The 22,153-nt window shown below is 39.2% G+C and overlaps 1 protein-coding gene across 1 annotated transcript; it reads left to right on the top strand.

Annotated features, from left to right (window-relative positions):
- The first annotated feature begins 10,656 nt into the window (after window positions 1–10,656).
- On the top strand, window positions 10,657–20,417 carry LOC106091807 (peptidoglycan-recognition protein LD). Its single transcript, XM_059360227.1, has 5 exons — window positions 10,657–11,176; window positions 15,678–16,001; window positions 19,704–19,885; window positions 19,951–20,098; window positions 20,162–20,417. The coding sequence occupies exons 1-5, from the start codon at window positions 11,170–11,172 to the stop codon at window positions 20,317–20,319; spliced, it is 819 nt and encodes a 272-aa protein (XP_059216210.1). The 5' UTR covers window positions 10,657–11,169; the 3' UTR covers window positions 20,320–20,417.
- The last annotated feature ends 1,736 nt before the right edge of the window (window positions 20,418–22,153 follow it).

Genomic DNA, 22,153 nt, shown 5'->3' with positions numbered 1-22,153 from the left:
AGGAGCTTGACGAGGATCGCCACCTCCATATGAAAATGTGGTTACGACAACAATAACAAAGCGGGAATGCAATGAATTTTATATTTTGTGGTTTGTGCGATTGAATGGCAAAGACATCAGGAGAAAGAGATCAAAGACGGAATTTATGATTTAATGTCTGAATTAAATTTCTCTCCACAGAAAAAAATTAAAATCGCTTTCAGTCATAAAATTAATTGATTCAATTCCAACAACTGTTTCAAGTACGGTCAATAACCTGGCATAGCTCTCATATAAACCGATCTCCCGATTTGATTACTTGAGCCTCTGAAAGCCACTTTGTATAATTTGATAAATTGGGTTGCCCAAAAAGTAATTGCGGATTTTTCATATAGTCGGCGTTGATAAATTTTTTCACAGCTTGTGACTCTGTAATTGCATTCTTTCTTCTGTCAGTTATCAGCTGTTACTTTTAGCTTGCTTTAGAAAAAAGTGTAAAAAAGTATATTTGATTAAAGTTCATTCTAAGTATTAATAAAATTGCATTTACTTTCTTTTAAAAAATCCGCAATTACTTTTTGGGCAACCCAATAACTCCCATATAAAACGATCTCCCGATTTGACTTCTTGAGCCCTTACAAGCAGTAATGTTTGTCCGATTTGGCTGAAAGTTTACATGTAGTGTTCTGTTATGACTTTCAACAACTGCACTTAGTAAAGTCCAAATCGGTCTATAACCTGGTTTTGCTCCCATATAAACCGATCTGCTGATTGACTTCTTGAGTCCTTACATGTGAGCTATTTTAATATGGGAGCTATATCAGGTTATTGGCCGATTTGGACCGTACTTGACACAGTTGTTGGAAATCATAGCAGAATACTATCTTAATCAAATTTTAGTAAAATCTGATAAAAATTGTGGCTTGCAGGAGCTCAAGAAGTCCATTCGGGAGATCGGTTTATATGGGATCTACTCGCCGAATCGGGTCCTCTCCGCTGTGCCTTCTTTAACTCTCTAATATCTTTAAAGGGTGGCGACACTCCGCCCTGAATGCGGATAAAGAATTCGTGCCTTTGTAGCCTATGTGAGTGAACGCGTTCGGATCCTGGCGAGAACATCGGACAAAGCGGTGGTTATCCCCTCTTAATGTTGGCGACTTTTGCGAGGTACAATGCCATACATGGTCATTGAACAAATTTTCCCCAAAGAGGTGTCGCCCTGCGGGACGCCTTTCGGACTCGGCTATAAAAAAGGTCCCTTATCATTGAGATTAAACTTGAATCGGATAGCGCTCATTGATATGTGAGATGTTTGCCCCTGCTCGGTTCCTGAAGTTCAGTTTAGGGGGTGCTTTAGGGCGTATCCCAAAATATTTGGCAGCAAAATTGATTATTAAATTCGCTTTTTATTCCCAAATACCTTTCATTGGAGTCTCATATTGTTATAATGGGTCAAATAACCCATTTAACGTATCTTTAGGGGGAAAAGCGCCAACTAAACTTGAACGCAAATTTTAATTTCATATTCGTAATCTACTTCCAAATACCTTTCAATAGAGCCATAGTCGGCTAATATGCCCATTTGGGGTTGGGCGACCTCCCATTACTTGGACCTAATGTTTTATGCCATTTTTGTAATCTACTGCTTACTACTTTTCATTTGAGTCCCATTTTGACATGAACTTCGATAATATCTGTTTAGAAGAGTTTTGGGGTTGGGGAGGCCCGCTGGGTACTCGGACCCAAATTTGAATATCATATTCGTTTTCGGGTCTCCAATACCTTTCATTTGATATCCTTATTGTGTCCATCGGATCACTTTAGGATATGGGTGGCGTTTTTGGGTTAAGGGTGAGGGTCCGCCTCCATCCGATATCTAAAAATTATATAGCCTATGCTTCCTTCCAGGCAAACGTACACAATCTATGAAAATTTTAAGAAAATCGATTCAGCTGAGTATCATATAGTCATAATGGGTCTAATGGCTTTTTTGAGGGGTGGCGTGATTCGAAATCTACACCTGCATATCTTTCATTCGAGCCCCATATTGAAATGAACGTCCCATATGTGTGTTTGGGGGAGTTTTGGGGTTGGGTCGGCCCGATGGGTACGTAGATTAAAATTTTTATACCATATTCGTATTCTACTCTCCAATATCATTAATTTGATATCTACTTTGTCCCGATCGGCCCACTTTTGATTTTGGGTTGTGTTTTTAGCATAAGGGGGAGGGTCCGTTCCCCGTCTGGTATCGAAAAATTATATAGCGTATGTTTCCTTCCAGACCAACCTACACAATATGCGAAAATTTCGTGAAAATCGGTTCTGCCGTTTTTCAGTCTATACGGAGCAAATAAACTGAGTCCCATATATCCGTGATTGCCTAATGTATAGGGGGGTGACCCCCTATACTTCGACATGAATTTTATGCCAGATTCGTTATATACTCCCGAATACTTTTTATTTGATACCCATATTGTCTTTATGATTTTGGGTTTTCCGTTTTCAACAAATCATAGAGCTTATACCTACTGCCTGACCATATTTTATTACCAAAATCAGTGTTCGGTTCGAAATGTGTTCAAATTTTGACAAATTTTGTTCAGCGATGAGGCTCATTTCTGGTTGAATGGCTACGTAAATAAGCAAAATTGCCGCATTTGGAGTGAAGAGCAACCAGAAGCCGTTCAAGAACTGCCCATGCATCCCGAAAAATGCACTGTTTGGTGTGGTTTGTACGCTGGTGGAATCATTGGACCGTATTTTTTCAAAGATGCTGTTGGACGCAACGTTACGGTGAATGAACACATTTCGAACCGAACACTGATTTTGGTAATAAAATTCAATGATTTGCAAGCGTTGCTCGTTAGTAAGTCTATTCATGATGAAATGTCAAAGCATACTGAGCATCTTTCTCTTTGACACCATGTCTGAAATCCCACGTGATCTGTCAAATACTAATGCATGAAAATCCTAACCTCAAAAAAATCACCCTTTACTTACTAGTTGTGGGTATGTAGAGTATCTTAATCCATTTCAACTAATTCGTTGAAAACGGGCTTGGCCTACTAGAAATCGCGATCCGAGAAGTCCTTCAAATGCTATAACAACAACACAGTTTTTCCCTTTCTTTTAAAGAGTTCTGAAATTTCCATCACCAAAATTTCCCACTGTGCTTGAGAGCACAGTTGCCTTAGTCGCAGCATTTGTGGGTTGCAAGTGAATTGTAACATTTGTAAATATACCTCAAATGTACAACACTGTTGTTTGGCAATGATAACGATCGTTGCTCATGTTTACCTAATAGACTTACAAATGGGAATGATAAATTATTCTAGGTACCTACAGGATTATAATCCAATCTTCGGATTCGCCATGTTGAAAGTAGGCGTTCTCTTTTTCTCTCTCCCTCTCGCTCGACTCTCTGCAAATATGTTTATGGGAATTTGAGTTTTCCCAGGCAATAAGGATTCCCCGCCGGAAAAGTATGCGTTGGTAGCTTGTTCTGTTAGCTTACCATTGTGGTACAGTAACAAATATACAACACAAGTTACATACCTACCAATAATTATTCGCTTTCTCAGCGTTGTTTATGTTTACTCTCACTTCATTTGTGATCTCCCATGTCTGTTTGTAGTCTGTTCTTATCTCTATGGTAGAGTAGCGAAATTGCAATACTCTCGGTTCATGGGAAGGCTTGTCTCTTGTTGCCCTTCTGTAATCAGAGCGACCGCATTATGTTCGTATCTGTGAGCCCTCGGCCGCTCTATTCGTTTATTTACTCTCCGAATAAATTATGCCGACCAAAACTCAAATCAAAATAAAATTTAAAAAAAAAAAACGCTAACTAAACAAGACAAAGGTTTCGGCAATAATGAGATTGATGATTACAACCATGCGAGGGACATCACAGAAGTTTGGGTACACACATGAATTCAAATGGAAAATCGGTTATTATGGGCACCATAGCTACTTATGGGTCTCTTTGGACAACATAAAAATCTAATTTCTACGAAATTAAAAAAAAAAAAATCAAATTTCGAAAAATGTTTATGAGAATCGAAAAATTCTTATATATAAAAATCAATTGTTTGTGTGTTCCTTATAGACTCAGAAACGGCTGAACCGATTTTCTTGAAATTTTCACAGATGGTGCATAATGATCCCGTGGTGAAAAGAGGGTACTACATTTTTTGATATCTGAAGGGGGGGCGGACCCTCCCCCTTACCCTAATTTTCAGAAACGCCAGATCTCGGAGATGGGTGGTGCGATTTAAGCGAAATTTGGTGTGCCCTCATATAGTACCCTAGAAATAAAAATTTGGTATCCAAATTTCGGATGGGGTACCTAGGGGGGCCGCCCCACCCTAAAACCTACCAAACTTATATATAGACCAATCACGACAATATGGGACTCAAATAAAAGATATTTAGGATAAGAAAGCGTATCTGATATCCATTTGTCGAACTAAGTGCTAGGGGACCACCCCAAGCCCCGAAACACCCCTAAATCTGACATATTTACCGGCCATGGCAATATGGGACTCAAATGAAAGGTATTTGCGAGTAGAATACGAATCTGATATCCAAATGTGGGACCACGTTTCTGGGGATCCACCCCTTCCCCAAAACACCCCCCAAACAGGACTTATTTACTGACCATGGAAATATGGGTATTTAAATGTAGAATACGAATCTGATATCCAAATATGGGACCAAGTGTTTGCGAGGCCGCCTCTCCCCAAAAACATCCCCCCAAGGGGACACATTTACGACCATAGGAATATGGGGCTCAAATGAAATGTCTTTGGGAGTAAAGCACGAATCTGATATCAATACTTGGGAAAAGTGTCTATGGGGCCACCCCACAACACCACCTAAATAGGATAAGTTGGTGACTATTGCAATATGAGGCTCAAATAAGAGGGTTTTAAAGTGGAACAAATCCGATATATATTTTCAAGGCCAACTCACTGAGTGGCCGCCCATCCCCCAAAACACCCCCAGCCGGTCATGTTTGCCGACTACGAAAATATGGGGCTCAAATTAATGGTATGTGGGAGTAGACCACGCATCTGATATCAACATTAGGGGCCAACTGTCTAGCGGACGTCCCACCACCATAACAACCCCCAAATAGGACGTATTTGCTCACCAAGACAATTTGGGTTTTAAAGAGAGTGCAACTAGGGTTGCCCAAAAAGTAATTGCGGATTTTTTAAAAGAAAGTAAATGCATTTTTAATAGAACTTAGAATGAACTTTAATCAAATATACTTTTTTTACACTTTTTTTCTAAAGCAAGCTAAAAGTATCAGCTGATAACTGACAGAAGAAAGAATGCAATTACAGAGTCACAAGCTGTGAAAAAATTTGTCAACGCCGACTATATGAAAAATCCGCAATTACCTTTTGGGCAACCCATAAATATTCATAGATTTTAGGGCCAATACCCCAAACCGGACATATTTGCTGACTTTTGCAATAAGGAGTTTAAATGAGATTTGAAAACGAATTTGATATCCAATTTTTAGGCCAATGGCAATATGAGGTTCAAATAAATGATATATAGATATATGAGTACAGAGAACGTTGCTGATATATTTTCCGGGCTTAGTGTTTGGGCGACCACCCCAATTCCCAAAACACCCCTAAATCGGGCATATTTACCGACCATGACAATGTGGACCTATATGAAAAGTATTAGGGGGTAGAGTAAGAATTGATACTCATTTTCGGAACCAATTTTCTGGGGGTCTACCCCTTTCCAAAAATACCCCACAAACTGCAATTTTCGAGTGACCATTGCAATATGGGGCTCAAATAAAGGTATTGGGGAGTAGAATACGAATTTTAAAATCCAAATGTAGGACCATGTATTTAGGGCATCATCCCTTTCCCAAAACACGCCCAAAGGTAAAAAATTTTTCGGCCTTGCCAATATGTGGCTCAAAAAAAAAAGGTATATGAGATTAGAAAACGAATTTGATAACCTATTTTATAACCAATTTTCTGGGGGTCTACTCCTTTCCCAAAATACCCCACAAACAGCAATTTTTGAGTGACCATCGCAATATGAGGCTCAAAAAAAGGTATTTGGGAGTAGAATACGAATTTTAAAATCCAAATGTAGGACCATGTATTTAGAGCATCACCCCTTTCCCAAAACACGCCCAAAGGGAAAAATTTTTTCGGCCATGCCAATATGTGGCTCAAAACAAAAAGGTATATGAGATTAGAAAACGAATTTGATAACCTATTTTGGGGCCATGTGTGTTGGGGGACGCCTCATCCTGTAAACTCCTCTTAAGCCAATGGCAATATGGGGTTTAAATAAATGGTATTTGAGAGAAGAGCACGATGCTGATATTTTTTCAGGGCCTTGTATCTGGGAGTACACCTTACATCCAAACTTAAATTCGTAGACCAATAAAGATCATATGGGATTCAGATAAAGGCACTGATATAGCTAAACTGTTAAACTGTTAGCCAAGCGATATACTATTTTCGTAGCATGATATTTCACCAAAAAAACTTTAATTGTCGAAAATAAATATTCCATGGAAACTTTTGTTCCATATAAAGTAAAAGAAGGAGCAGCGGAGCGAGCTCGGGTCAGCTAGTACTCTATGAAAATCAAATTTTGTTTGAAAAGTAGGTTAGGTTTTTTTCTGTCAGTCAATATGCAGGGGATGTCCCCTATGAATGCAGTGCATTGCGTTGGCGAGAGAAAATTAGGAATTGACATTTGTCTGAAATCTTAGGATGTCTAAGTGGGTGGGAAAAAAATTGGCTGGAAGTCGATTCCACATATGAACGGTGCGGTCCGCTGGCCGCACCGCTATCAATTACAAACGGGTGTGAGTTTCTGGAATGTCTAGTATCCCTGACATACATCCTTATATCAGGAATAAGAAGAGGAATATCAGAAGAACAAAAAAATGAAAGTACCGATAGAACAGCGCCAAACAACCCACATTGCGATGATGATGAAGGGAGGCAATACAATTGGATACCCCACTGTCCCCAATCAACGCCATCGCTTTCCTCTGTACATGGTCCAGTAGCTCCAGGGATGATTTTGAAGCTCCAGCCCATACATGTGAGTTGTACTCCATTTTCGGTCTTATGAAAGTGGTGTAGATGTTTAGAAGATCAGACGGAGTGAAGTAATTCTTATACCGTTTAAGGAAGCCTAAACACTTGAATGCTTCTTTCAACATCGTTAGTGTGACAACAAGCAGCTCTGAGTCTTGCGTGCATTAAAATCTACTCGATTCATTCGACCCCACTTAGAAATGGCCAGCAAATCCTGTCTCTTGTCCTCAATCTCTCGAAGACTCGGCCTATGGTCGAATGAGTACGAATGACAGTGATAACTGTTATCCGCAAATGAGTAGATCGGATTCGATGTCTAACCCAACAGATCGTTGATGAAAATAAGAAAAAGAGAAGGAGAAAGAACAGATTTTAATTTGTGCCCATTGGATGAGAATCCTTCCATAACGACTCGAATAGTGCGATCTCTGAGACAGTTCAAAATAAATCGAACTAAGCCATTACCGACACCAAATGCGACAATGTTTGATAGTAGTGCATGGTGCCAAATCCTATCAAATGCCTTGGTGATATCCAGAGCCACAACCTTACTCTCAGCAAACTGGTGGATTGAGCGATTTCAACGTTCCGACAGAAGAGCCATAAGGTCGCCCGTAGAGCGATTTCTGCGGAACCCTTACTGTTGGTCTCTAAGAAGGCCATTAGACTCTAAATACCTCACAAGATGGTGATTAACCATGCTCTCCATGACCTTGGAGAGAGCGGATCATGGTTAGGTTCGATTTAAGTGGCAATCTGTCATGAGACTCACTTAGACATTTTTGTCCATTGTTGGTCGCTAAAAAGGCCATTAGACTCTAAATACCTCACAAGATGGTGACTAACCATGCTCTCCATGACCTTGGAGAAAGCGGAGCATGGTTAGGTTCGGTTTAAGTGACAGTCTGCCATGAGACACACTTTCGTGTTTTCGTCCATTGTGATACCACAGGATCAGGAAAAGGAAGATGCGTTCTAGTTGCTATCGTTGAACCATGCAGATTGCCCGAAAAATCCCAACAACTTGCGAATTTTTACACCGGCTAATTTCGACAAGTTCTCCAAGAAACGAGAAGACAAAGCGGAACCTCTTCTGCCTGCCAGTGCAGGACACACATAGCAGATGTTCTATTGTCTCTTCTTCCTCGATGTCCTCATAGCTTCAGCAGAAGTCGTTACTTGCAACCTTCAATCTGTCAGCATATTTTCAGATCAGAGAGTGACCTGTCATGATGATCACCAATGACTGAGACCTCTTCAAGTCTGGATGGGGCCGCATAATTTTGTGGTGTTCACAACCCCCACTTTGTGGCCATCTGTCATAAGTTGCCCTTCGGGCCTGATACTGAAGACTTAGCATACAGGTTTCAGTTCCTAGTCTTGCAGGTTCATATGTTCTACAATTCTCTGGGATATCTCTTCGGAAAATTTTTAACCAAAATGATCCCGTGGTAAAAAAAGGGTACTAAATGTTTTGATATATGAAGGGTAAGGGGGAGGGTCCCCCCCTCCCTAACTTTCAGAAACGCCAGACCTCGGTGATGGGTGGTGCGATTTAAGCGAAATTTTGTGTGCTCTCTTAAAGTAATCTAAAAATAAAAATTTGGTATCCGGATGGGGTACCTAGCGGTATTTCGGATGGGGTACCAAGCGGGGCAGCCCGATCCCCAAAACCTACCAAATATATATAAAGACCAATCATGACAATATGGGACTCAAATTAAAGATATTTAAGAGTAGAAAACGTATCTGCTATCCAATTGTTGGACTAAGTGTTTGGGGATCCACCCCAACCTCCAAAACCCCCCCTAAATCGGACATATTTACCGACCTTGGCAATATGGGACTCAAATGAGAGGTATTTGCGAGTAGAATACGTATCCAAATGTGGGGCCAAGTTGTTGGGGGTGCACCCCTTCACAAAACACCTCCAAAACAGGACTTATTTACTGATCATGGCAATATGGGGCTTTAATAAAAGTTATTTTATTGTAGAATACGAACCTGATAACCCCAGAGAGTACAAATTTACGACCATAGAAATATGGGGCTCAAATGAAAGGTCTTTGGGAGTATAGCACGAATTTGATATCAATGTTCAAGAAAGTGTCTATGGGGCCACCCCACCCTCATAACACCACCCATATAGGAAGTATTTGCTGACCATTGCTATATGGGGCCCAAATAAGAGGTATTTTAAAGTAGAACACGAATATTATAAATACTTTTAAGGCCAAGTCAATTTCCATTGTCAGTCATGTTTGTCGATTATGGAAAAATGGGTCTTATATGAGAGGTATTTGAGAGTACACCACGAATCTGATATCAACATTCGGGACCAACTGTCTAGGGGACGTCCCACCACCATAACAACCCCCTGCTCATCAAGACAATCGGGTCTTCAAGGCAGTGGAGCTCGATATTGATAGATTTTGGGGCCCATACCCCAAACCGGACATATTTGCTGACTTTTGCAATAAGGGGTTTAAATGAAAGGTATTTGAGATAAGGAAACGAATTTGATATCTAATTTCGAGGTCAATGCAAATATGGGGTTCCAATAAATGATATATATATACATGAGAATAGAGCACGATGCTGATATATTTTCCGGGCTTAGTGTTTGGGGGACCACCCCACTCCCCTAAATAGGGCATATTTACCGGCTCATGTGTAAAGTATTGTGGAGTAGAGCACAAAATTGATACCCATTTTCATGACCAATTTCCTGGGGGTCTATCCTCAAATAAAGGCATGTGGAAGTAGAATACGAATATCCAAATGTGGGACCATGTATTTGGGACACCGCTCTTTCTCCATAAGCACCCCAAAGGTAAAAACGTGCCGACCATGTCAATATGTGGCTTAAATAAAAGATATTTGAGATTAAAAAACTAATTTGATAACCAAATTTTGGGGCCAAGTATTTGGGGGACGCTTCACCCTATAAACTCTACTTAATCCAATGGTAATATGGGGTTCAAATAAATGGTATTTTAGACAAGAGCACAGGGCCAAGTGTCTAGGGGACAACCTCACTCCTGAAAACACTCCTAAATCAGATTTCATGGGAATATTGGGCGGAAATAAAGTCTTTTTAGAATGGCATTAAACCCTCCGATCGAATTCGTGGTCCAATAAAGATTATATGGGATTCAGATAAAGGCACTTATATTGTTATACTGTTAGTCAAGCGATATGCATATACTATTTGCGTAGCATGGTATTTCACTAAAAGCTATTTTATTATGGAAAATAAATATTCTAAGGATAATTTTGTTTTATATAAAGTAAAAGAAGACGCAGCGGAGCGGACTCGGTTCAGCTGGTATTCACTAAAATTTTATAACCAAAATTCCCAATATTCTAAATATAACTTTTCGATCGGCCCTCGCATATTAGGCCCATTTTTAAGGAAGTAATATTTACACAACAAGGCACACTTATTTCTTTTATATTTTCAGCATGAGTTCGAAATCTAGCAACAATTCTCCAGAACAAGATGGAGAGAGATGGAGAGAACGAACGAGAGTATGTGACAAAATGAGTGCAAGTAAAGTGACAGGCAGGCAGACACATGGACTGATTGCATTGTTTTGAAAAAATACACCAAATTATCTTTTAAAAACCCAATCGCCATCGTTAAACTCACATCCTACAGAAGTTATAAATTAGAATTGATACCCACGCAGGCACGTCAGTCTGCCACAGAGTGTACACTAAGGCACATTGTTCAAGTTCAAATTGTTTTTTGAATTTCGAACAGTAATTTTTTTTTATTTTTTTTTACAATTTTGGAGATATTTGTCACCAGAAAATGGACAATTTCTACTGTTCACGTTTGTCTAAAGGCATATTCGTGGAAGACACACAACAGCCAGTCTCTAGAGAAGGACGAGACTGAACTTATGTGAATGTGTAGTGCATGTAAATTTTGATATATCCCGAGTTTCCTATCAGCAACAAAAAAAAAAGCTCAGAGTGAAGAGCCAAGTCCAAGGGAGAGTTTTCGTTAATTAAAAAAAGTGAAAATTGTGAGAAATTTAAAAGTGAATATTTGAAAAGAGAAGGCGAAAAAGTATTATATGAAAATATGAAAGGTAAGCAAAGAATTAAAAAAAAAAATAAGAAATGTTAGTTTAAGATGAAGTGGTCTTAAACTGTACATAGCCTTGACATACAAGATTAAGCAATGATAAAATAAAGATATTTGATATTTAGCAACAATTTTGTTTCCAAACATAAGACATGATAAGGTACTTATGATAAAACAAGTAACAGCTTGCTAAGTTCGGCCGGGCCGAATCTTATATACCCTCCACCATGGATTGCATTTGTCGAGTTCTTTTCCCGATATCTCATTTTGTGCAAACAAAGAACAAAAGAAAAGAATTGCTATAATATTGGAGCTATATCAAGTTATGGTCCTAATCGGACCATAATTGAATTGAATAATGAAGACCATAGTAGAAGCCATTGTGAAAATTTTCAGCCAATTCGAGTAACAATTGCGCCCTTTAGGGGATCAAGAAGTGAAATAAAGAGATCGGTTTATATGGGAGCTGTATCAGGCTATAGACCGATTCGGACCATATTTCACATGTATATTGAAGGTCATGGGAGAAGCCATTGTACAAAATTTCAGCCAAATTACGACCTCTCATCTCACCCTGACTCAAGAAGTCAAGATCCCAGATCGGTTTATATGGCAGCTATATCAGGTTATGTATCGATTTGAACCATTTTTGGCACAGTTGTTATAAGTCATAACAAAACACGCCATACGAAATTTCAGCCAAATCGGATAAGAATTACGCCCTCTAGTGGCTCAAGAAGTCAAGATTCAAGATCGGTTTATATGACAGCTATATCAGGTTATGAACCGATTTGCACTTTACTTGGCACAGTTGTTGGAAGTCATAACAAAACACCTCATACAAAATTTCAGCCAAATCGAATAGGAATTGCGCCCTCTAGACGCTCAAGAAGTCAGGACCCCATATCAGCTTATATGACAGCTATATCAGTTTATAAACCAATTTAAACCATACTCACAATTGTTGTATATAATAATAAAACACCTCATGCTAAATTTCAGCCAAATCGGATAAGAATTGTGCCCTCTAGTGGCTCAAGAAGTTAAGATCCAAGTTCGGTTTTTATGGCAGCTTTATCAAAATATGGACCGATATAGCCCATTTACAATCCCAACCGACCTATACTAATAAGAAGTATTTATGCAAAATTTCAAGCGGCTAGCTTTACTCCTTCGAAAGTTAGCGAGCTTTCGACAGACAGACGGAAGGACGGACAGACCGACGGACATGGCTAGATCGACTTAAAATGTCATGACATTATGGGGTCTTAGACGAATATTTCGAGGAATTACAAATAGAATGACGAAATTAGTATACCCCATCCTATGGTGGAGGGTATAAAAACCGAAAAACAAGTAAAAGATCGGCAATACCGAACCCCTTAAGTCTCCTTCTTAGACTAGTGTGATGCCTTTAAGTTTCACACAGCTATAGTTCACATTGTTATGCAAAATGTCTTGGATTATAACATACCGAGTTTCTAAGTGCTCTCTGTGCTATTGCTCTTACGCACAAACGTTCAAATTCGGAATTTTTAGCCTTAACATATTTAAATATCTCAACAAACGTAATGGGCACATGTCTTATAACGATGTCGTAGAGAAAAAAGAACTTGCATCAGACTTTTTTTAAAAAGAGCAAAAGTCGGGATATAGTTTTATATTCAGTGATATTCCTAGTCATTAAGGACTGTACACATCAAACTTCAAAGCATCAATAAAAATTAAGAAGTTTCCGTTCTATTCACATTTACGTTTCGAATACAAGGGCTGCTATATAAGTTTCTGGCCTAGGTTAGGTTTAAGTGACAGTCTGCTATCACACTTACTTAGACTTTTTCGTCCATTGTGATATCACAGCAACAGGAGAAGGAAGATGCCTTCTAGTTCCCACCGTTGAACCATCCAGATCGCTTTAAAAAGCCCAACAACTTGCGTTCACATTCGCTGAATCAGGCAGGTTCTCAAAGAATTAAGAACCTAAAGTGGAACTCCTTCTAACTGCTAGTGCGGGACACACACACAGAAGGTGTTCTATAGTCTCTTCTTCCTCGATGTCCCTACAGCTAGCCCTCCCTAAAGTTGTTGCTTTAGTCTGTCAGCATGTTTTCCGATTAGACAATGACCTGTCATGACGAGGACAATGACTGACACGTCTGTTCTAGCCAATGACAACAAAGCAGTAGACCTCTTCCAGTCTAAACAAGGACACATAGTATTGGACCATATATCATTCGTTTGTGACCATATATCATTCGTTGCCCTTCGGGCCTGGTCCTGAAAACTTAGCTTACATGTCGCTAGGGGCATACCCACAGATTCGAATGACCCTGGAGTGTGTAAGGTAGTTCCTAGTCTCGCAAGCTCGTCTGCTTTAGAATTCCCTTGGATATCTCTGTGGCCCGGCACCCAGAACAGGTGAATTTTAAACAGTTCAGCCATCTCGTTGAGAGATTTGCGACTGACGAGGTCGGTTTTTATGTTCAGAAATACGTTCTCCAGGGATTTAATGGCTGCCTGGCTGTTTGAGAAGATATTTATGCCAATCGTCGTAATGACATTACATCTAAGCCATTCCACCACTTCCTTAATTGCAAGGACCTCTGCTTGATACACACTGATCTTTAGATCTTTAGAGTACACCTGGTCGTTTAGTTTGGAACCATCCGTATAGAAGTCTGTGCAATTTTCGTTACCAGCGATATCGGTCAGGTAGGGTGTAATCCACACTGCCTGGAACATCGGATATTGTATCAAGTATAACACAGTGTCCGTGGCCGCCACATGACCAAGGGGAAGGCTCCCTTAACCTCATCGCGATTGCAGCCGTTGCAATTTGGGTAGCCACAATGTCCAGAGGCATAAGATGTAACATTAAATTAAGTGCATCAGATGGTGTCGTCCTCAGTGCGGCTGTGATGCACAAACAAGCCATCCTTTGGATCCGATTAAGTACTGAGCAGTAGGTGGATTTTTGAAGCGCCTGTCCACCATACCACAACACCATATAGCATAATAGGTCTACATCCAGGTCCAGGGGTTCAAGAAGTCAAATTGGGAGATCGGTTTATATGGGACCTGTATTAGGTTATTGATCGATTTAGACCGTACTTGACACAGCTACTGAAACTCATAACAGAACATTATATGCTAAATTTGAGCCAAATCGGACAAAAATTGCGGACTCAAGAAATCAAATCGGGAGATCGGTTTATATGGCAGCTATATCAGGCTATGGACCGATTTGAATCATACTTGAAACAGCTCTTGAAAGTCATAACGGAACACTACATGCAAAATTTGAGACGAATGGGACACAAATTGAGGCTTCCAGGGGCTCAAAAAGTCTAATTGGTAGATCGGTTTATATGGGACCTCTATCAGGTTCTCGACCAATTTAGACCGTACTTGGCACAGTGATTGGAAGTCGTAACAGATCACTATGTTCAAAATTTCAGCCAAATCGGGCAAAAAATTGTGGCTTCCAGGGGTTCAAGAAGTAAAATCGGGATATCATTTTATATGGGAGCTATATCAGGTTATGGACCGATTTGAACCCTATTTGGCACAGTTCATGGAAGTCATAACAGAACATTATGTGCACAATTTCCGCCAAGTCGGACAAAAATTGCAGCATGTAAGGCCTCAATAAGTCAATTCGAGAGATCGGTTCATATGGGAGTTATATCCAATTTGCAACTCCCAACAACCTACATCAATATTAAGTAACTGTGCAAAAATTTCAAGCGGATAGCTTTACGCGTTCGAACGCTATCGTGAATTCGACATACGGATGGACGGACGGACATGGCTAGATCGACTCAGAATGTCGAGACGGTCACAAATATATTGGGTTGCCCAAAAAGTAATTGCGGATTTTTTAAAAGAAAGTAAATGCATTTTTAATAAAACTTAGAATGAACTTTAATCAAATATACTTTTTTTACACTTTTTTTCTAAAGCAAGCTAAAAGTATCAGCTGATAATTGACAGAAGAAAGAATGCAATTACAGAGTCACAAGCTGTGAAAAAATTTGTCAACGCCGACTATATGAAAAATCCGCAATTACTTTTTGGGCACCCCAATATATACGTTATGGGGTCTTAGATCAATATTTCGAGGTGTTACAAACGGAATGACTAGATTAATATATCCCCATCCTATGGTGGTGGCTATAATAAAGACACATAACAGATAACATTCAGGTAATCAGTACCCTCTTTTATCTTTGATGTGTATCCTCATTAATTTATTCTTCTTCTCCATCATTTGCACACACAATCATTAAATGGTAGACATCACTTTGAAGGCATTCGCATAAAAATGCCATTTTTGCTTAGCAATTCCGGAGTTGAACTCTTCATTTGGAAGGTGCAAACACAGAAGTCTTCACCTCTACTAGTTGATCTATTTGATTGGATGCGAGATGTTTTTGAACAACTTGTGAACTTGATATTTGCATTGAAATTATTGAATTTTATTTTTCATCGTTCTATCCTCAAAGGTACGACGAAGAACTATGACACCAAATCTTATGGATCTTTGGATGACACCGTCATACTGATCGAAGCTGATGAGAGTACACCTCTGTTGGTGGATCGTCGTTTATCGCTGGGCAGCTTTATTGGGCGATACAACAATGACAATGAGTATGGGAAGGAGAAGTCGCTGTTTTTCTTCGATTATTCTGTGTGGTCCCTGGCCAGCAAAAGCTCTGTCAGCAGTACCAAATCGTTTAAAAGCCATTTTTGGGAATTGAAAGTTTTGGCTATTGTTTTGCTGTTTGCTGCCGCTATTGGCATTGCCATGTATTTACTTATTGTAGAAAGTAAGTCTTAAGTAGAATTTGTTGTATTGATTGTTCTTAAGAAATTGAAAGTAGTGTTGATTTTCCAAAAATACATTTGAGCCCTTAAAAGTTAAATTTGTAATGATTTGAGGTAAAATAATTTAATTTAACTATCCAAAGTTCTATATATTGGGTTGTCCAAAAAGTAATTGCGGAATTTTCATATAGTCGGCGTTGACAAATTTTTTCAACGGCTTGTGACTCTGTAATTGCATTCTTTCTTCTGCCAGTTATCAGCTGTTACTTTTAGCTTGCTTTAGAAAAAAAGTGTAAAAAAAGTATATTTGATTAAAGTTCATTCTAAGTTTTATTAAAAATGCATTTACTTTCTTTTAAAAAATCCGCAATTACTTTTTGGGCATCCCAATATCTACATAGAACTTACATATGTATCTTCAGCCCTCTTTTTTGTCTCACCATAGGATTTTAGGTCTATCCATTTTGGATTTTCATCCGATTCTTAAATGAATTTTTAGGAAGGTTTTCTCATTAGAGTCTTAACCCGAGAAACCCTAGGTGTTCCGGCACCTCTTAGCAGGTCCCTAAAGTAGGTCACCTCGGCATTTTGAAAAATTTTTCTGGCTGTCAAATCTTCATTTGGCAGCCGATTTTCAAAATTCTTTTTTTGCTGGATGGTGTTTAAAATGCATGATTTTCATGCCGCATAAAGAGTCCACATATGATTATTCAGTTAAAAGTTTGCAGCTAGGAAGTCAAAAACTGTGAAAAAAGTGTATATTTGCATTTTTTGGTTAAAAAAAGTTTATTGAAAGATACCCACCACCGAAGGATGGGGGCATATTCTTTTTGTTATACCGTTTGCAACACATCGAAATATCCATTTCCGACCCTATAAAGTATATATATTCTTGATCAGCGTAAAAATCTAAGACGATTTAGACATGGCCGACCGTCTGTCTGTTGAAATCACGCTACAGTCCTTAAAAACAGAGATATTGAGCTGAAACCATGCACAGATTCTTTTTTTTGTCCATAAGCAGGTTAAGTTCGAAGATGAGCTATATCGGACTATATTTTGATGGACCTAAGACCTAATTAGGGTCTTAGGTCCATAAAAGCCACATTTATTATCCGATTTTGCCAAAATTTGGGGCAGTGAGTTAAATTAAACCCCTCGAGATCCTTGTACAAATTGGCTCAGATCGGTCCAGATTTGGATATAGTGCCATATAGTCCGATCCGATCCATTGTTTTCAAACTGGTGAAATAAGGCTTGCAGCATCAAGGAGGCCATGATAACCTCCTTTTGTAGCTGTTGTTATCCCCTTACAAATGCTGACGACATTCATGAGGTTTCTAACTATGTAAAATTTTAATACAAGATGTCGGAGACCACTATATCGCAGACGTTAGCATGTCCCTCTATGACGCTGAACACCTGGGTTCGAATACTGGCGACAACATCAGAAAATAATCCTTCTGTGGTTATCCTCTTCAAATTCACCTTCGGTCTTAAATAGTTCAGCCTGTAACCAATCGGAACTTGCTGCTGTATAAGCGATTTGTCTATGACTTGTGACTGCCTTCCAAGCACCTCTTTGGCATTGTTTTCAAACTGCTGATGTTCTTGCAAGGATTCGGAAATTTGGATTACAGCATCAAGGAGGCCATGAGACACTACTGCGCTACAGTAGGCTTCATTGCGAAAAGATTGGCATTTTTGCTGAACGCCTGAATTCAAATCATGCCGGGAACATCAGAAATTTTTTGTAGCTGTTGTTAACCCCTTACAAATGCTTACGACATTCTCGATTCATAGCGCAGAGGTTAGCATGTCGGTCTATGACGCTAAACACCTGGGTTCGAATACTGTCGAGAACATCAGAAAAAAATTCTTATGTGGTTATCCTCTCCAAATGTTGGCGACATTCGAAAACTTCTTCCCAAAGAGGAGTCGTACTGCGGCACGACATTCTGACTCGTCAGCGTTTCACCTCCAGTTTTAAATAGTTCAGCCTGTAACCCATCGGCACCTGCTGCAGTATGCGCGAATCGTCTATGACTTTTGACTGCCTTTCAAGCATCTCTTTGGCATTATTTTCAAACTGCTGATGTTCTTGCAAGGATTCAAAATTTGGATTACAGCATCAAGGAGGCCATGAGGCGCTACTGCGCTATAGTAGGCTTTATTGCGAAAAGATTGGCAAGGCCCAGTCAAGGCCCAGATCGGTTTATGTGGCAGCTATACCAGGTTATGAACCGATTTGAACTATACTTACCACATTTGTTGAAAGTCATAACAAAACACCTCATGCAAAATTTCAGCTAAATCGGATAATAATTGCGCCCTCTAGTTGCTCAAGAAGTCAAGACCCCAGATTGGTTTATATGGCAGCTATATCAGATTATGGACCGATTTGAACCATTTTTTATACAGCTGTTGAAAGTCGTAGAAAAGCACCTCATGCTAAATTTCAGTTAAATCGGCTAATAATTGCGCCCTCTAGTGGCTCAAGAAGTCAAGACCCCAGATCGGTTTATATGGCAGCTATATCAGATTATGGACCGATTTGAACCATTTTTAATACAGTTGTTGGAAGCCATAACAAAACACCTCATGCTAAATTTCAGTTAAATCGGCTAATAATTGCGCCCTCTAGTGGCTCAAGAAGTCAAGACCCCAGATCGGTTTATATTGGAGCTCTATCAGGTCGTGAACCGATTTCCACCATACTAAGCACAGATGTTGGAAGTCAAACAAAACACCTCATGCTAAATTTCAGTTAAATCGGCTAATAAATGCGCCCTCTAGTGGCTCTAAAAGTCAAAATGTAAGATCGGTTTATATGGCAACTATATCAAAACATGAATTGATATGGCCAATTTACAATCACAACCGACCTACACTAATAAGAAATATTTGTGCAAAATTTCAAGCGGCTAGCTATACTCCTTCGAAAGTTAGCGTGTTTTTAACTGACTTAAAAGGCCATGATGATCCAGAATATATAGGGTTGCCCAAAAAGTTATTGCGGATTTTTTAAAAGAAAGTAAATGCATTTTTAATAAAGCTTAGAATGAACCTTAATCAAATATACTTTTTTTACACTTTTTTTCTAAAGCAAGCTAAAAGTAACAGCTGATAACTGACAGAAGAAAGAATGCAATTACAGAGTCACAAGCTGTGAAATTTTTCAACGCCGACTATATGAAAAATCCGCAATTACTTTTTGGGCAACCCATTATATACTTTATGGGGTCTTAGTCGAATATTTCGAGGAGTTACAAACAGAATAACGAAATTAGTATACCCCCATCCTATGGTGGAGGGTATAAAAAAATGTCTTCTGTGGTTATCCTCTCTAAATGTTGGCAACATTTTAAAACTTCTTCCCCAAAAGGAGTCGCACTGCTGCACGACGCTCGGACTAGGCTATAAAAAGGAGGACCCTTATCAATGAGCTTAAACTTGAATCGGAGAGCACTCATGGATATGTGTGAAGCATCTTCCATGGGCAAATTTACATTTGAAGATATCACTCAGTGTCTTATCTTGCCGACTCAGCTGTAAAAAGAAGGGTCCCCAATCTTAAACTGCACTCATAGATATGGGAGGAAATCCCCACTGTTCTTTAGGAAATTTTAGATTTAGAATCTCTTTGGAACTCTACTTCAAAACTTCATGTCATCCTATAACATGTTTAAATTTTGTCTTTTCAGCACGTTTACCTTCGATAACATTTTCCTTGGACTTGGTACATCATGATGTGTGGAGTATCAAGAAATTGCCCATGGGTCCCAGAATGGATCCACTGAATGTAGATAGTGTGATGATCACACAAACTGGAAGCAACAACTGTGATAACCCAATTCAATGTCAAAATATTTTGCAACAAATGCAGGTATGATGGAAACTTTAATAGTCTAAGGACTTGAGAGAGAAATAATGAAGGAAATTCTCTTACAGAGTGACTATTCAAATAGACTTAAACAAGAGCTGCCTTATAATTTCCTCATTGGATGTGATGGAGTGGCTTACGAAGTAAGAGGATGGACCTATGAGAGTGGTATGGAGGGAGTGGATCAAAAAAGGACCTTGGTCATAGGACTAATAGGTAAATATAAATATAGTTGAACAAAAGTAAGTTCTTACTGATAAATGTCTGCATATATTTCAGGAAATTTTGATTATACATCACCACCACACGTTCTTATAAAAACCCTTAAATTTCTTATGAAAGAATCTGTCAAACGCCGAAAACTTAAAAGGTTTCATCAAGTCCACAATCTTAATAAATTCTGTACCGATTGTGTTGAGAATACTCTTATACAGTGAGAGAAATAGTGAAACCCTCTTAAAGTCTTGACTGTGTTCTGCTTAGGAATATATTTTGATATCATAATGAGAAAACTATATTTTAAATAGTTCATTGTCCAAGAATTTTTAGTAAATGTTTGTTTTTAAAAAAAAAATATAAAAATTAAAAAAAAAAATCCAAATATATGTAACTTAAAAAATAAATAAATGTTTAATTTTATTGAAAAGAAATTTGTATTGTTTCGTTTATTAGCCGAACCGGGACCACTCCGCTGCGCCTTCTTTAACTCTCTAATATATTTTTAGGTTGGGGACACTTCGCCCTGAACGCGGATATCGAATTCGTGCCATTGTAGCCTATGACGCTGAACGCGAGAACATCGAACAAAGTGGTGTTTATACCCTCTTAATGTTGGCGACATTTGCGAGGTTCAATACCATGCATGGTCATTTAAAAGACATTTCGACTTAAATACAGATATCAAATTCGTGCTGCACTTTCAAATCCCTTTAATTTGAGCCCCATATTGCATTGGTCGGTAAATATGAACCGTTGGAAGGCTGTTTTGGGACTGGGGCGGCCACCGGCACCTTTTACTGAAAATAGATATCAAATTCGTTCTTTATTAAAACGGAAATGGAGTTCAGTTTAGGGCGTACCCCAAAACATTTGCCAAAATTGGATACCAAATTCGTTTTCTACTCTCAAATACCTTTCATTTGAGTCCCATATTGTCATAATGGGTCAAATAACCCATTTGACGTATCTTTAGGAGGAAAAGTGACAACCTACACTGGGTACCCGCTAGGTACTTGAACCCAAATTTTAATACTATTTTCGTTTTCTGGTCTCCAATACCTTTCATTTGATACCCTTATTGAGCCCATCGGACTAATTTCGGATATGGGTGGCGTTTTTGCGGTTAAGGGGAGGATCCGCCTCCACCCGATATCTAAAAATTATATAGCCTATGTTTCCTTATAGACAAACGTACACAATCTGTGAACATTTTAAGGAAATCGGTTCAGTCAAGTATCATATAGTGGGTGGCATGACTCCCTATTCTTCCATCTGATTTTGTATGCCAGATTTAAAAACTACCCCGAGTACCTTTCATTTGAGCCCCATATTGAAGTGAACGTCCAATATGTCTGTTTGGGGTAGTTTTGGGGTTGGGACGGCCCGATGATTTTGGTATAAGGGGGAGGATCCGTCCCCCTTCCGATACCGAAACATTATATAGCCTATGTTTCCTTCCATACCAACCTACACAATATGCGAAAATTTCGAGAAAATCGGTTCTGCAGTTTTTCCCTCTATACGGAACAAACAAACCGAGTCCCATATATCCGTGATTGGCTAATGTGCCCATTCTGAACGTTTTTGTGGGGGTGGGATGACCTCCTATACTTCGACATGAATTTGTTGTTATCGGTCCACTTTTGATTTTGGGTGGTGTTTTTTGTTTAATGGTGGAGGGTCCCTCCCCTACTGTCATCAATATATTAAAAGCCTATTCCTACTTCCTGACCATATCCCTAATCAACTCCCGAATACTTTTCATTTGTGCCCCATATTGTCATGATCGTCAAATAAACCTATTTTAAGGGTTTTTGGGGCTGGGGCGGCTCCCCAGGTACTTGGACCCTACTTTTATTATGAAATCCGTACTCTACTTTTGAATAGCTTTCATTTGAATCCCATATTGTCCCGAACGGTCCACTTTTATTTTTGTGTAGCACTTTTAGGGTAAGGGGGAGGGTCCGCACCGCTCCCGATATCAAAAAATTATATAGCCTATTATATAGTCTGATTTTTCATAGCCTAATCCGAACAACGTACCCTAGCTAG

Source organism: Stomoxys calcitrans, chromosome 1 (assembly GCF_963082655.1).
Source record: "Stomoxys calcitrans chromosome 1, idStoCalc2.1, whole genome shotgun sequence".
Taxonomy (NCBI): domain Eukaryota; kingdom Metazoa; phylum Arthropoda; class Insecta; order Diptera; family Muscidae; genus Stomoxys; species Stomoxys calcitrans.
Note: the sequence above shows the minus strand (reverse complement) of the source record. Positions and strands in the feature narration are given on the sequence as shown.